Genomic DNA, 17,388 nt, shown 5'->3' on the forward strand with positions numbered 1-17,388 from the left:
TTATTTGTATATGCGAAAATAAGCTTTATAAAAGTGTGCTAATTAATAATTTATGATAATATTAACTATTTGATGCTTAGATAGTATTATCGATATTTTATGGTATTATTTTATTTTTTTATATCAAATACCAAACATAAAATCTATACAAACACCAGAAAATATTTTAATTTGATAACTTTTAAAAAAAATGATTTTATGAACTGTATACTGTAATCCAATTATTTATGATAATAAATTATAATACAATTAATAAAAAGTTAATATTATAAATAAAACTCTAAAAATTTTGCAAGTAAGATTATCATTATAGGAATTTATCATTAATATAAATATGTATATTAATAAACATTATTTTATAAAATCCTTCATATGTGAAATATAAGTTTATTTGATACAGATATAAATATGTTAATAATAATTAATAAAAAAATTCTTACATTTAGACAATAATAATATAACAATGGTTTTATGATATTCTTTTTTAATATTAAATAGGAAGCATAAAATCTTTTATATGTTCAGTACATAAAATAAATGTATAATCAAATAATAAACTTTTTAAAAGAAAATACTCCATACATAGTAAGTTTATTGTTAACACTAACTTTAAACCAAATAATTATTATGTCTAATAAATTATAATACATTAATACGAAGTTATTACCATGAATATATAAAGTTATACAAAGTGACAAATTATAATACAATTAATTTTTAATTCTATAAATAAATTTGAGATAGGATAATGTATAAAATAAAAGTGATATTATAAATTTATTATCAATGACGATATTTATTATTAATTATTATTTGGTAAGCTAATTCATTAATAATTTATGACAATATTATCTACTTTTGATATATATATATATATATATATATATATATATATATATATATATATATATGAAAAATTATTTAAGTTTGTATTTTTAATACTGTTTAAATTTTTTGACATTTCAAAGTATATTTGTGAGAGCCTGAAAAAGTTTAAGGCCATTGGGCCCTATGTGGGGTAGCCAGGCCCATCAGCTTAAGGCCAGCTTAACCTTAGGAAGGGCCTCTCAGAATTCTTTTCCAACTTTCCTGAGCTCTTTCCTTTCCTCTCTCTAAAACCCTTGCCCTAAATGTTTTCTCTGCCTTCTCTCTAAATTTCCAACTCTCTGAACCGTTCAATCTTGGGTTGGAAGGTGCTCAGACGTTCACCACACCGAAGGCTTCCTTTTGAACCGATCGTATTTTCGTTTGGACCGGTAAGTCATTTTTTCCCTTCTCTTTCACTATCTTCGAACCTAGAGCATGCAACAGTACTGGTTGTACGTTACTAGGGGGTGTCGTTTTCCTGTTTCTGCCAAATAAAGCTCTAAGAGCTGTTGCTGTCACCACTTTGGTGGTTTGTAGGGTTTGGATTGAGTTCGCGTGTGTGAGATACCCAAAAAGGGGCGTCCTTGTGAGCTTGGAAATACACTCTAAGGTAAGGGGAGCTAGTTATTTTGTTTGAAATTAATTTATGAGATATATGCATGTTGAATCCTGAATTTGTATGTTGAATTAAACTGTTATGTTCCTGTTGATGTACCTGTTGAGTATAAATTGGCTGGTGTTGTGATGCTGGAAATTGTGCATGTAAAAATGTATTTGTTGTAAGTTGTTATGATGTGAATTGGTGACTGTGGTTTTGGTTGGACTGAGCAATATTTCAAATGTGATAAGTTTAAGGTTTGGGTTCTATCAAAGGAGGGTTAGATGGATGGTAAGGTAAGTATGCACTGTTCTGAGTAAATTGGTAGTAGTCCAGGTCAATTTAAGGGAAATGACATAGTGATTTTGAGTAAAAGAGGTCTAGGGTGAATTTACAGTGTTGAAACAGTTTGGAGGGATCAATTGTGACTTGTTGAGAGCACTTTGTTGGTAGGATAGAAGAATCTTAAAAACCTGAGTTGGCACATCCCTGATCATAGAGCAGCCCTGGCCTGGTCCAGTCAGTTGTGACTAGTCATATGTGCTGGCGTCGAAGGTGAGACTGATGCGTTCAGACATCTGATTCTTCTCCGATGACCAATTGGGTTAGGGAGATGTGGTTGAGGTGGAAATCCTGTGTTAGTCGTGGTAGATGAGTAAAAGGTTAAGAGAGTATTGTTATTTTGGTCCTTTGAGAAGAACTGAGGTAGGGAGTTTGAGCATAGGTGGTCTTGAGTGTAATTGGACAGTGTGGCTAGCTTGTATGAGTCAATTAGAACAGGTTAGGGTCATAAAACTGAGTAAAGTCATGTTTAAAATGGTAGAATCAAAATTGGGTCCTTGGGTTGTTGAACTTGGAAATTTAAGTTGAAAACTTGGTAGTAATCACTTTAGAATAATGCTAAGAACGTTTATAATCATCTAGACAAGTTTAATTAGGTATGATACAGGAATTAGGAGGGTTAGAAGTTGGGAAAAATAACTAAAAATGGTAAGGATTAGTGTGAGTGTATGATTTTGCAGAATTCACGTTGTGCAGATTATGCAGTGTCGCTATGCGAGTTGTCTCGCATAGCGAGACCCTGAAAAGGGTGCTCACTGTCTTGGAAATTCGCTGTGCGAGTTGGTGCGCTGTGCGAATTTCCAGAGGGTGATGCTCACTGTTTTCGGACTCGCCATGGCGAATCCTGTCGCTATGCGACTGGTGGTGGTCTGGGATCACTGCCCATTTAATTCGAAGAGCGAGTGGGGTGCATAGCGAGAGGTTTGAAGTCTGATGTATGCTGCGAATTAATTCGCCATGCGAAATGGGGTGCGCTATGCGAATTTTAAATGAAAAACACTCCCCTCGTCAGGAAAATTCGCTCAGCGCACCAAGGGTGGTGCGCTATGCGAATTTTTGCTGTCTAGCCTTGCATCTTGGTGCATTGTGAGACCTGGTTCGGTGAGTTTCATATTTTTCCACATCTGTTTGAGTTGTTTGATGTTGTTTGACTGCCAGGATGTATGTATGTCCATATATTTGAATTGTGTGGCTTGAAATAATGTGACTGCAAATTGAAATGATGTAATTGAGTATGAAGTGGACATCTCAGGGTGAGATGATTGAAAGTGATGTGTGAGGTGTTGTTGTTGTTCTGTATAACTGTGTGGAGCTTTGAACTGGTATGTCTATCCCTACACTCGAAGCACTGTTCATACTCAGATAGAGGAGAGCAGTGTAAGTGGTGAGAGTAGAGGGAGGTCCTCGTCTATAGTCTTAGAGTTTAGACATAGACAGATTGGGGGATTTACCTTGCATAGTGTTGGGGAGTGCCAACTGAACTACGCAAGTGCAAAGACGACCAATAGTTCGACAGTTATACTAATCCGGATGAGTCGCGGGAGTGTTTGAGTCGTGGTTTAAAGTGTTATGTATTAACTGTTTTATATGTACTAAGCATGATGATTATTAATTGATTGAACAGTATGATTATTGCCTGTTTATCTAGCTCACCTTTGCTTCTGTGTTGTGTGTTGCTTGTGTATGTTTTCCTTTGCGATGATCATCCACTTGGATGGGAGCAGATGTTGTTGAGGAAATACCTCTGGAGCAAGAGCTGGAGGAGAATGATGCTGTTGCACAGTCTACTTAGGATTTATATATTTAAACCTTTGGATATTAAATACTCTAAACTGTCTAAGTTTAAAACCCTGTATTATATTTTGGATGACTGTAATTTCGTATTTAATTGCAAGTCATACTCTAACTGTTCTCTTTATTGGGAATGTTGACTCCTAAATTAGATGATGTGGTTACTATATTTTGGGATGTCACAATATTGATTAGCATAAATTACCATTAACAATAGAGAAAATAATAATATTATTTTTCTTTAATTTTTCAATTATGTTTATAATAACTTATTTTTTGATTTGATGTGTGAGTATTTTTTTATGTACGAGTATATAAGAATCAATGTTTCTTCAATTCTAATAATTATAACATGATATATTTTTTTATGAACTTATTTTATCCAACTTAAAATCTAAGGATATTTTTTCCCTTAAAGATGACGAGAGGCCAAAAGAAAAAAAAGTGAATTATTTTTAACAAGAAATGATAAAAAGTTATTTAGCATATGTAACGTCCCAAATTATATAGAACTATATAATCTAGTAGTCCACATTTAAATATAATAGAATAGTTAGAAGAAGACTTGTGGATAGAGTCTTAAGGTTATAGTCATCCCAAAATGGTTTTAAATTTAAAACTTTAACACGATTGAGTATTTCAAAATAAGCAGAAGCCTATGGATCCTAACTAGGCTAAGCAGCGATGTCATCTCCCTCCAAGGCCTGTTCTAGAGCAGCTCATCTACCTCTGGTCACATCCAAATGGATGATCATTGCAACAGAAAACACACACAAACAAAAGACAAACACAAGCAGAAGGGTGAGCTAGATATACAAAAATCATGTTATAACAATCCCACACAACATGCAAGTTTAATTCATATATACTGGATCACTTAACACAACTTGTTACACTTTAAACTTGACTCGTCCGGACTTAGAATGATAGTCGAGCTATGACGGATCTTGCACTCATGGTGGCTTATGATACTTGGGTTCCCCACCCTACCACACTCACGAGGTTAGCCTGTTCCGGGCCTTGAGGCCTACTGGAAACCCCCAAGACTAAGACCTCCTGTCACTCCTCACCACATGGTCCAATCCTCTCTACGTGAGAAGAAAGACCATTGGAGTTTTGGATGACCCCCAAGACTGAGCTCCTACTTTCATTCCAAACAACTAAGGGCACCACCATGGATATTCTCCTTGAAGATCATGGAATTACGTCCATCAATCATACTTTTAAAACCACATACTTTGAATCACCAATCATACCTTTGAATCACACACACTTTCATTTTAACAGTATACAACATGTTTGAATCCCATCATACAATATAATCTACTCCAACACATACTTCACAAATCATACAACATTCAACTCTATGTGAAACAATATAAAAGAAAAGATAGAGAATAAAACCCTGAACGTTTCGCACAGTGCACACTATTCGCAAGGCGAGACAGGATGGTCTCACACAGCGCACCCCCCTAATTCGCCATGCGAATTAACTCGCAGCGTGTATCAGACTTTCAACCTCTCGCATAGCGCACCCAGGTCGCTATGCGAGAGCCTAGACAGAGACCAACCCCCCTAAAACCTCGCTTTGCGCCCAATTCGCCTTTCGCTTTAAACTGGCAGTGGCTCCAAGTCACCTCCAGTCACATAGCGACCAGATTCGCTATGCTAATCGCCAGACAGAGAGCAACACCCTTCAATCATTCGCACAACGCACTAGCTCGCACAACGAATAACTCAAACAGAGAGCACCCTCTGTAGGGACTCGCACAACGACTCTACATCATCTGCAGAACGCAAATTCTACAGAATCATGCACTCACACTAGCCCTTACCATTTCTAGGCAATTTCTCCAATTTCTAACACCCTTAATTCATGTTTTACACCTAATTAAACTTGTCTAGATGTTCCTAAACCATTCTAATACAATTTTAAGGTAATTACAACTCAACTTTTACTCCTCAACATCAATTATCACCACTTGAGGACTCCAAACCCAATTCTAACACTTTACACTTATTTGTACCACTTTGGTGACTCAAACAAGTCATAATACACTTGTTAAGACTGCCCCAACAGACCACAATAGCCCCTGACCTTTAACTCTCAAAATCACTACCTCACTTCCTCTATAATAACCTAAAACACTACCAATCCTCTTTACTTTCAACATAACAGCTGCTATCTTGGAATATACCCATCTCACATCCTCAATTGCAGTTACACAACACGTTTGAATCAACTCACAAGCAACAGTTCACAGATGAACATACCAATACATATCATCTCATTTACTCAGAACTTAACATACAACCCAAACAACATAATTAATACATAACTCAGTATATACACATACATGCAACTAATTAATAAGAAGTATTCTAGCTCCCTTTACCTAGGGTTCTCACAGTAAAACTCACAACAGCGACTCCACAGAACCTCTCACAACGAAACACACAACACCCTACATTCACCAAATTGGTGATAGGAAACAACTCTTAGAGCTAGAATGAACAGAGGAAATGGAAAGGAATATTACTAACTACATGCAACCAACAGAGTTGCATGCCCTAGGTTCCAAAATCACGGAGGAGAAAGGGAAAACGACTTACCCGCTGAAGAACAAGAATCTAATCGGATGGTTGCGAAGCTCTCTGCGCCGCGGTCACTTGAGCACCACCTAATCAAACATGCAATGGCTGAAGGTGAGGGAATGATAGAGAGAAGGCAGAGAGAAAAAGACTGAGTTCTGAGTTTTTAGAGAGAGAATGGAGTTGGGTTAATGAACCAGAATGAGTCTGAAAATGGCTTTTAAAGGAACAATTCCTGGCTTCATTAACTTAATACTCCATTAAATTTTCAAATAAATTTCCAGGTTCTTACAACATATATGTAAATAATTCCAAATTAAATTTAGAAAACAAAAATAAATGATTTAAAATTGAAAATTTAAAATGCAATCTATAACAAATCTGAAAAATATTCAATTGTATAACTAACATACATATGTTATTATAACAAGTTTCATAATATTATGACATTTTTTTCAACACAGCATCTTTCCATCTCTCTATGTAATGCAAATAATTGTATTACAAAATTTAAGTCAAACAAAATTATTATCTTTACAATATTATTTAATTAATAATTTTTTCATAAATTGTGTGTTTTATTTTTTTATATCTATATTTGAATATATTTTAGCACTATTTTATATTATTAAGAGTTTAAAGAAAAATAATATTTTCTTAACATAGAGGAAATATTTTAGAGGAAATATTATAGAGGAGATATTTGCTTAACATAAAAAAAGCTATATAAGTTAATTAATCATTAATAAAATGTCCTAATATTAAATTAATGGTTTTGAACACATTAAGTATCACAAAATATTAAATTGTTGTTCATTAAAGAGGTTAGATTGCAGTCAAAGTACTGTATCTATAAATTGTTGTTGATTTTAACATAAACATCACAACAAAAATTTAAGATTTTCTCTAAAGATAGTGAGATAGTACTTAGAAAATTTAGGTATGGGAATGAAAGTAATGAAAAGTTTTGGAATTATGATTATGATCATAATGATGGCAATGTTGTGTGAAGCAAATGAGAATGCTAATTTTGAAGATGAAATAAAATGGAAATGTGGTGGCTTATGTCTTATGAAATGTTTACCTAAGATAATGAACAAAATAATGTATCCGATATGTCTTGTTGGTTGTTATGCAGGATGTCATGATGTATCTCTGGATACTGCATTTAATTGTGTTAACGATTGTCACTCTCTTAAGTCCATTGATATCAACTCTGGTACTTATACTTTTTACTTTCTTTATAATTTATTTTATGTTTTTTCAGTTATCCTTAGTTAAATTTTAACACATTTTTATGATAATATGTAGGTAATCATGAATTTGTGGCCAATGCGATGAATTCATGCATGCAAAGGTGCAAGAGAAGGAACAATAACTTATAAGAACATTGAAAGACAATGTTAATATATAATGGATGCAAGGGTATACGTGGAAAAGAAACAATAAGTTGTAAGAAGACAACAATAACTTATTATATATGAAGCAAATGTTTATTATGCTTGAATGTAACTAATAAATCTCAATCAATGAAAAATCTCTCTTTCTTTTTTTCCAATAACTTTTATTGCAATTATTTTTTTTATTATGCTTCATTCTTCTGATGGGTAGAATGCTTGATAACACAAATTTTCTAAACAATGTTAATTTTATAAGCATATATATAATAATCACATTTTTAATTTGTTCTTAATACAATATTACTTACTCTTCTAATTTTGTGTTATCATCATTATTAACTAAGCCATTAAATAGATGACACTTAAAGTGAAAGTTTTTCTGTTTAAATTATTATTAACACGAACTTTCAAGACTTTTTATTGAGAGAATATTTCGTGAATGTTTTCTTTGTCTTTAACGTCCACTTCTTATTTGTATAGGATGGACCATGTGAATGTTTAACATAGGTAATCTCACAGGGTATAGTATATATGCATTCAGGCACATATGTCCTTTTTCTTATAACTTTTCTTATTTTCGAACATTGTGCATTTGATGTACATTTAAAACAACTATAAGTTTTTCGAATTTTCTACTACTTTAACAGGATTTGATTATTTAAGCATTCTTATAAAGATACCAAGTAGTTCATGATAGTTTCATCATTGGATGAAAACTTCATTTAGCACAAGTATGGTTTAGCCTTTGCAAGACTTTTCCTAACCGCGCCTTGTTTAGTAATTTATCTTTTAGTTCAAGAGCACATTTAACAACATATCTTCCAACATATGTTTTTGGAATAATATTTGTACCTTTTAACACTTACCAAAAACATCATTATATACCTTATAGTGAGAGTTAATCTAGCATTGTTTATCAAAGCATTAACACGAGTACATTTAACAAGACTCTCATTAACACATTTGTGAGGAAATCGTTTTGTATTGCATGCGTTTGCTAAAGTTTTTCTCAAAGCGTTTAAATTTCACAAAGCTTTTTTTCGTAAAATGCTTATCTTTTAATATTATTTTTCCACATATAACACTTTGTCATATGCGCATTTAGTTTATTGTTGTTTGTTAAACTTCAAAACATATGAGGACGTTTAGATACTTCAGTCTTATAAACGATCTTGTCTTAACACCATTGATAATCGATTATCTCAAGCAATAATTGATTATTTGTGAACCTTGTTAAAAGTCATTTTTTCTTGAGGTAATTAATTATCATAAGTAATAATCAATTATCACATAAGCTTTTATAAAATTCTGAAATTAATTGAGATAATCAATTATCACACAAAGGCTTTTTTAAAAACTAATTTTTTTCTTAAGTGCTATTCTACTTGGGTTCTACCTTGTTGACTCTTAGTCTACTAATTTTAAATAAAATAAGCAGATTACAAGACTTTAACAACTAAATTCTTATGTCTTTAATGTATCTTTTAAATCCAAGCATTCTATAATCTTCAAACACCTCTCCATGAATCATCATTAAATCTTTTTATTAAAGAAGATGTTCATCTTCTTCTTTTATGAACATAAAAGACTACCTTACCAACGCTATTGGAACAATCCTGTATTATCTAATACCCTTTACAATTAAAGCTAATAAAAAAAAAATTCATTTTACCTTAACCATAATATTATTTTTTTCTTAATCACAAAACCTCATATTTCTTAACATATAAAAAAACATTTAACAGCATGACGAAACAATATAACAGTCACATTACTCAATTAATTAACTGAATTTTTTAAAAAATTTGTACAAAAATATATAAATTTTCAATACTCGATAAACAAAATAAATTAATAAAAAATTAATTGAAAATATTCAAATATTATTTTATAAAAAAATTCATTGTATATGTGAAAATAAGCTTTATGAAAGTGTCACTACAAAAATAAAAGATTTTACCAGGGGTTTTTTCCTGCATTACCGGCGGTTTTAACCCCTGGTAAATTCATTTCCCGCGGTTGGCAAAACCACTGGGAAAACCACCGTCACAAAGATTTCCGGCGGTTTTGTTCGTAACCGCCGCTATTTGCGGGGGTTTTCAAAAACCGCCGTAATTTGCGGGGGTTTTTTACAAAAACCGCCGGTAATTGCTAAGGTTGTAATAAACCGTCGAGATTTGCGTGGGTTATCAAAAAACCGCCGGTAATGATAGTTTAATTTTTTTTTATTATTCAAATGACTTGATTAATGTGATTAATATAAAATATGTTTAATATTAAACCAGAATAATATAAAACCAAAAATAATTATTATTATATGAAATAAACTTTAAAATTAAAAATACAATTAACTTGTAAACTTAAGAAATAACAAATGTTTGTCCTAAAAATTAAAAATAAACTTCTACATAACAAATTAAAAAGTGTTCTGCAATAACAATTATCACTCTTTGTTCTTCATTTTCTTCATGCTTCTTTATCATATACCTACAAACAAATAAATCTATGAGTGACCTAAGCATTCAACAATTCAAACCTTATAAGAGAATAATAAGCAAACAATAATATATATAACAAATGCCTAGAATTAATGAACCTAAAAGTATAGTTCTTAAGGCTGAGAATTGTGTGGTAAAGAAGACAGTACTACTGGCAGTGGATGTCGAATTATCAATGTCAAGGCCATAGTGGATGGCACTTAAAAGGTTCTATTGAAGAAAAAAAGGGACCATTGAAATGCTAGAGCAGAACATCCTTTACAAAGTGGTCTTTCATATGGAGATAGTTTGAGTCATTTTACCGACTAAAAAAGGTATACATTTATTTGCAGCATTGAGTTGGGAAAGGCACAAAGAAAAAAAAAAGAAAACCCGAAAACAAGAAAATAAACAACAATTTTGTGAACAGATTGTGTTACTTTCAATGAGTGCATGCGTTGACAGTTCTGATTGGAAATTGTGGGGAAGAGAAAAATTTTCCTATCCTGTGTAGACTTTTGAACATATCCATTTATGAAAAACAGGGAGCCATCTCAAATTTTTGTAGAAATCCAAGAAAATTTCAATTTTCATAAAGAAGTTGGAGTAAGACCTGATTGTACAAAAAAGAAATCATAGGTAGAGATGATTAAGTTGACAGTAAACAAGGAAGATAATGACCAATACTTATTTTATGAACAAATAATGAATAACTAATGCTAGCATGATTGTAAATTTGAAGCTAGACCGTAGACTTAGACTATTTAAAACAGATTTCAGTCAATCTTTATTTTGATTATACTATCACCGTATCATTACTTGGGAAAATCCAATGTCCGAAAAAAGAGAATATAAAATACCACACATTGATTAAACAAAAAGCAAAAAAATTGTAAATTTTGAATAAATTGACAATGAAATAAATTATTGGTTTGAATAAATCAACTATTAATAAGTTAATCTGACAACAGTTCTATGATAGCAAAACTTGCAAACCGCACCAAGTGAGGAAAACATTATTCACTGTAGCAAGGGTTTGAAATTTTGAAAGTTTAATCTTAAAAAACTATTTGTGAATTGGAAGGACATGATGGTCTGAGTCTAGAAATCATCGAAACCGGTGAACAAAGAATAACAAAGGTAAAGAAATTTAGATTCAGAGTTCAATGGTTGGTTAACTGAAAAGGGAAAAAGAAAAGCACACATACCCATTTCTTCTTGAACATCCCAATCTTGAGAGGTTTGGATTTTGGGACACCATTCAAAACACGATAACTATGGATTCTGGGCATATCTGGAAGCTCATCCACAAACATCTCCAACTTGGAGACATTAACCAAATGATCTGAAGCTACAACACAAGATAGGAAAGCATGAGATAATAATGGTAAATATAAGCTCCAAAACTACACTCAATCATACCTCGTGATATAAACTTCTTGTGTAAACTCCTTCAGCATATCTGCACTTATGCGCTTAGGCTTCAGAACTTTGATAGTACCATCTTAAGTATTAAAGAACACCAAGTTACCAATTAGTGATTTTAATTTCAGTACACTACCAGTATAACTATGAACTAATCACAAATCACTTTAATTATGCCTTCTAAGGAAGTAATTAATAATCTTATCACCGTATATGGTCATTTGTGATTAGATAGCAAAGTAAAATCCCTGTACTGCAAATCACACACTACATAAACCTCATTAGTTGAAGAAATGCATGATGCAGTAGTACTTACATATTTCTTGTGTCCATAGCCCTCATCATCATCACGCTTCTCATAGCAAGGCTTTCGGTAGCCCTCCTCCTGAGGTGGATGCCCATAACCATTCTCAACACCTCCTTGGCTCCCATAGCTAGGTTTCTCATCATACTCACTCCTCCCTCCATAACCATACCCATTGTCCTGTTGTTGTTCTTCCCCATCCCCACTACTCTTCCTTCCACCATACCCAGATCCATATTCACTCCCCTCCGTTTTTTCACTATAGCGGGGTCCATATTCAGAACTTTGATAACAACAACTTGACTGCAATATGTACCTAAGGAATATCAAAGAAATGCAGAGAGACCTCAGTTACAAGGATTAGAAGAGTATTCTATTTTCAATTCCCCAAACATACAATTATACTGGAATGAACATTAAAATAGGGGAAAAGCATATCGTACCACATACAAGCAATCAATCCCACTAAAATAGCTTCCATACCTGGAATTTCTTCTCCTCCACAACCATACCCAAAATCATGGGACACCGGAAGAAAACCCCATTCAAATCCCTAAAAACAGAACCTGAATTCAAACCTTAAATAAATCGCGAATTCCATCCAAGTCTCTGTTGTCGCTAAAACGCTGGAGAACGAGATCCTCGCGTCGTGAAAACGCCGCGCCTGAGTCACCGGAAACTCGCCGTGAAGACACTGAAACACCGTTGTCGCGAAAAAAGTTCCCCTACCACCACACCCACGGACAGAGGCCATCGCACCGCGGATTAGGTATGACTCTATCAACTTCTTCCGCAACGGGCTTCCTTGTTTCTCTTCTCGACAAATTTCTTTGCAAGTTTAATTGCCAAAGTGGAATCAAGCCCAAGAGCTCCGCACCTTGTTTGAAGATGAAGAAACAACTCCACACCTGGTTTGAAGACGAACGACACGGGGAACAAATAGAGTTGGGAGAAAATAAGACCAAGAGGCAGAAGGGGGAACGAAGGAGTGGAAAGGACACTAGGGTTAGGGAAAAATTATTCAAAAATAAATAAATAACTAAATATTAGGGGCGGTTTTAAAAACCGCAGGAAAACAACCTCGCCTAAAATGTATTATTTTTGTAGTGTGTACTAATTAATAACTTATGATAATATTAACTATTTTATGCTTAGAAAGTACTACCAATATTTTTATGGTATTATTTTTTTATATCAAATACCAAACATAAAATCTATACAAACACAAGAAAACAGTTTAATTTGATAAATATATTCAAAAATATTTTATGTGCTGTAGTAATTCAATTATTTATAATATTAAATTATAATACAATTAATAAAAAGTTAATATTATAAATAAAACTCTAAAATTTTGCAAGTAATATACAATTTTTTTTCTTTTAATTTAAGTGTATTACATGATAGATGAGGTAAATACCAACAATTAGCATTTCATATCTGTGAGACTTTAGTAGTGTAACAAAGATGTTTATACTTCATTATTGGTCTAAATTATGGTTTAAGATATCAAGTAGTAAGAAACTGAAAAGAAAGTTTTAATACATCGTGACATGTGTAATGTGCATATTTGGACTGTAATGAACCTTCTTGGTCCATTATTCTTAGGTATTCTTGTCAATTTTTTAAGTATCAGTTTGCATATGATGTTTGTCTCTAGTGTGTCATATCTAATAAGTCTTCTATAAAGCATTAGTTGATATTTTATTTGTTGAATATTTTTTTATGTATGCATCATGTGTGGTGTATATTATGCATGTTATTTTTTGAACGGAATTGAATTGTTGTGATTTTTAGAACAAAATGTGAAAGAAATTTGAGTTTTACTTGTGACTATATTTTAGAAGTTTGTATTTATACACATATTTTTTACATTTTTAATTTATATTTTGAAAGATGATAAGTCCTCCATTGAGTCTACAGTAGATGACATAATTTTGTGAGAGTGTGACATAAATAAAATTCACATGTCAACATATAAATATAAGAGATAAATAATAAATATATGCTAAGTATCAACATAAACACTTATTAGTAATGTTGATTAATTTCTACTAAACCATTCACGTTATGCACCATCAATTCTTACCTCGAGTTTTTTAGAATTCTCAAAATTTAGGGTTTTAGACTCAAAATTTGCATGATAAAAATTCTATCCATGTGATTGTTCGTAACATTAAAAAAATAATTTACTTTTAATAAAAAATTGATACAATTAATATGAGGCTAACATTATAAATAAAATTATTAATAATGTATAAAGGATAAGTAATATTATTGTTCTCCGACCAACTCTAAATTAATATAATTGTTTAAAAAATACAATTGTTTTAAGAAGAAAATTGATATTGTCCTTTCTCCTTACAAAAGTGTTCAGTCATCCCGGCTCGCACATCCCTTCGGATTTTAGTCATTGGAAACCAGTTCTTTCGGTTTAAAATACATAAATAAATACTAGAGTAAAATGAATAGTATTTTTTAAAACTTTTTACATAAAGTGTTTTATGATTTTTCAAAGGATTACCAAATAAAATTATTTTTCAAACGATATCATATAAAACTTAATAAAAACTTTTAAGAAATGAAAAAAAAAATACAATTTTTATACCATTTCACTCAATTTAAGTTATATTCATATATTTCTTAAGAACTTTTAGGGGTTTCATTAATCTTATTAAAGGTTACAACAAGATTAACCCACTCCTAGTTATATGTATTAATACCACTCCTATTTTCCTAGTCAATCCTGACTAGTCTGAGTATTATACACTACTCCTGACTAAAAGTATTATTACCACTTCTAGTCTTCTAGTCTGAGTATTATAAATCACTCCTTGTTTCTCCTATTCATAGCCATGTAACATCCCAAAAATATAACTATAAACTATACTTAAGAGTTCTTACATTTACAATAAAATAGAACAGTTATAGGAAATAAAGCTAACTTACAGTTATCCTAAAATAACCATACACTAAAAACTTTACAAAAACATACACTAATACAAATCATAAAAGCAGACCGATCGGTCATACAAGAGGTGGATCAACCGAACGGTCCTACAACAGTGTATTATACCGAACGGTCCTATACTAAAAGCAAAAACAAGTACAAGACCGAACGATCTTACTCTTAGCGGAAACCCTCCTCTTCTGTCAACGCCTGCTCCAGAATATCTTCTGCACACTCTGCTCACATCCAAAGGGTGATCATTGCAAGGACAAGGACGACCGAATGGACAACATGATAAGACAACAAAATAAGGGTAAGATAGTGTAATTTAATTAACTATGTAAACATACAATTCATACAAACATATAAAACAATCATACATCTACAGAATTCATATAAGCATCTTATAACCGACCACTTTTACTCTGACTGTCTGGATTGTATGAATTATGTAGCTACGACGTTCTTGCACTCGTGGAAAGGTAAACTGGAAACCCCATGAATACCATAGCTGGAAACCCAAGCCGCCACACGAGGTTAGCCCTTCATCCCTCACTGTAGCTGGAAACCGCAAACTACACATGAATTTAGTCCGATAGCTGGAACCCTAAGCTATACGCAACCAAGCCTCCTGCTATTCTCACCACATACGCCACCATTCTCTACTTGAGACTCGGTGACCATTAGAATGTCAGGTTGAACGCCAGCTTAGTCTGACCATATTCATACTTTACAATTTCATAACCATTTCTGAGATATTCCTCCTTGGAACACTCGTTCATATCCATATAATACAAATCACATCATACTGTAATGCCATCATACTTCTTCATTTATACAATTCAAACCAAACATTAAAACAACACCACCCTTAAGAACGACCGAACAGAAAGATCCACAAATCTTTATGAACAAGACCAGACGGAAAAATCACTACCCATATATGATCATGACCGAGCGGTCATTTAAAGAGCAAGACTCAAGAATGAGCCGAACACGAATTTAGGGTCGAACACTAAAACAACCAAATACTAAAGCCAAACTCGAGCACTTAAATCTTAGACCGAACCCTTATGATTTAGAACAAATATTATTGCCTTAGATCGATCACTATTGGCTTAAGTCGAACACTATATAATTTAAACCGAACACCAATATATACCGAGTGCTAGTACAAGACCGAGCACTATTAAGACCGAGTGCTAGTACAAACCGAACACTCTTCAAGAAGCCGAGTGTCAATACCAACCGAACACTCTTCAAGAGACCGAATGTCAGTACAGACCGAGCACTCTTCAGAAGTTCGAGTGTCAGTACAACCCGAGCACTCTTTAAGAAATCTAGTACCAGTCTAAGACCGAACACTCTTTAAGAAACCGAACGGTCATGAACTGGAGAGTCTCTAAAGAGATTGACTTAGTTATGACTGAGAGCAGAACAAGGCCGAACGATCAACACTAACCATTTCAGCATTCTACATAATTCTGCAGAACTCTTGCAGAATTATGAACAACACCCAACATGACCATTTCTAAACACTTTGGCTAACTTCAAATCCTCAAAACTTGAATCATATATCAATTCACACCTAATCATATATACTTAAACTTCAAAAACCCAAAACTAAAGAGTTTCATGACAGATTTCACCTCAATTTACACAAAATAAGAACCCAAGACCCAAAGTCAGATTTCTCACTTTTCATACCCTACAGAAGAACTTAAAGGCTCTAACAAGTCTAACTAAACATACTCAGAGACAATTCATTACCTAATTTCATTTCTAGCTTCAACTTCTCAATTTCACTCATTCACTTTTTCCAACCAAGAATAGACCGAACACTATTTCAGCAGAAACCAAACGGTTCACAGGTCTCGATCATACACATAAATCAACAACACAATCATTCAATCATACATGCATACATTCAAACAACTAATTCCAATATAGAAAACGTAATTTAATTACTAGGTTCCCTTACCTCGAATCAAAGAGACCATTTTTTCACGTTTCAACCCGAGAATTTCTACAACAGCTACAATTTCTGGTTGGTGCTGCAAAACCAACCGAAGAAACCAAAAGAGAAAAGACTTAAGAACAAATGCAAGAACACATGCAAGCCGATCAATGCTTGCATGCACAGAAAACACAAAGAATTCGCAGGAAGAAGGTTCAGACCTTACCAGCTTCAAGAGGGGGATTTTGATCAGTGCAAAATGAAGCCCTTTATACCAGGAGTGCTCAGGCACCAACTGATTGTTGATCGGAAGAAGAAGGAAGGAGAAAATTTAGAGAGAAGGTGGAGAAATATAAGGAAGAAAGTAGAGGGAAGGAGGAGAAAAGAAGAGGCTGGACTTTTAGATAGATACATATTGTGAGAAAATGGGATGAGCTGTGTTTTGGGAAAATTCTATAAAATGTTCAAACTCTTCTATATGGGATATCTGTCCCTCCCTTCCACATGTCATTTTCAGGGGTTTGACAATAGCCTGAAGCGAAACTTGAGCTTGTACGATGTGACAGAGTATAGGGCTTTGAGGAAAACATTTCCAAAATGTTCTTCTTCTTTCACAAAGTCTTTTTTTTGGGTGCAGTGATTATGATCATACCTTCCAGCTTTATTGATATGCACGAATGTCAAG

The 17,388-nt window shown here is 33.1% G+C and overlaps 1 protein-coding gene across 5 annotated transcripts; it reads right to left on the reverse strand.

Moving 5' to 3' along the window:
* Positions 1-9,882: 9,882 nt before the first annotated feature.
* On the reverse strand, positions 9,883-12,765 carry LOC148202908 (uncharacterized). Of its 5 annotated transcripts, none has more exons than XM_088108693.1 (5): positions 12,375-12,765; positions 11,809-12,112; positions 11,490-11,529; positions 11,276-11,412; positions 9,883-10,077 (listed from the first exon to the last, which is right to left on the reverse strand). In XM_088108693.1, the coding sequence occupies exons 1-3, from the start codon at positions 12,548-12,550 to the stop codon at positions 11,521-11,523; spliced, it is 489 nt and encodes a 162-aa protein (XP_087964819.1). In that variant the 5' UTR covers positions 12,551-12,765; the 3' UTR covers positions 9,883-10,077; positions 11,276-11,412; positions 11,490-11,520. The 5 variants fall into 5 exon arrangements, with proteins under 5 accessions (XP_087964819.1, XP_087964818.1, XP_087964817.1 ...); XM_088108692.1 differs by having other exon boundaries at positions 11,276-11,418; XM_088108691.1 differs by having other exon boundaries at positions 11,490-11,571.
* Between the last annotated feature and the right edge of the window lie 4,623 nt (positions 12,766-17,388).

Source organism: Vigna umbellata, chromosome 3 (genome assembly GCF_029865625.1).
Source record: "Vigna umbellata cultivar VRB3 chromosome 3, Vumbellata_1.0, whole genome shotgun sequence".
Taxonomy (NCBI): domain Eukaryota; kingdom Viridiplantae; phylum Streptophyta; class Magnoliopsida; order Fabales; family Fabaceae; genus Vigna; species Vigna umbellata.

What these genes read in the sequence shown, in the direction of transcription:
- LOC148202908 (XM_088108691.1), bottom strand. Translation starts at nt 12,550, where the DNA reads ATGGCCTCTGTCCGTGGGTGTGGTGGTAGGGGAACTTTTTTCGCGACA. An exon ending in GAATTCGCGATTTATTTAAG is followed by an intron (nt 12,113 to 12,374) that starts GTTTGAATTCAG and finishes GATATTCCTTAG; the next exon opens with GTACATATTGCAGTCAAGTT. An exon ending in GCTATGGACACAAGAAATAT is followed by an intron (nt 11,572 to 11,808) that starts GTAAGTACTACT and finishes TTAATACTTAAG; the next exon opens with ATGGTACTATCAAAGTTCTG.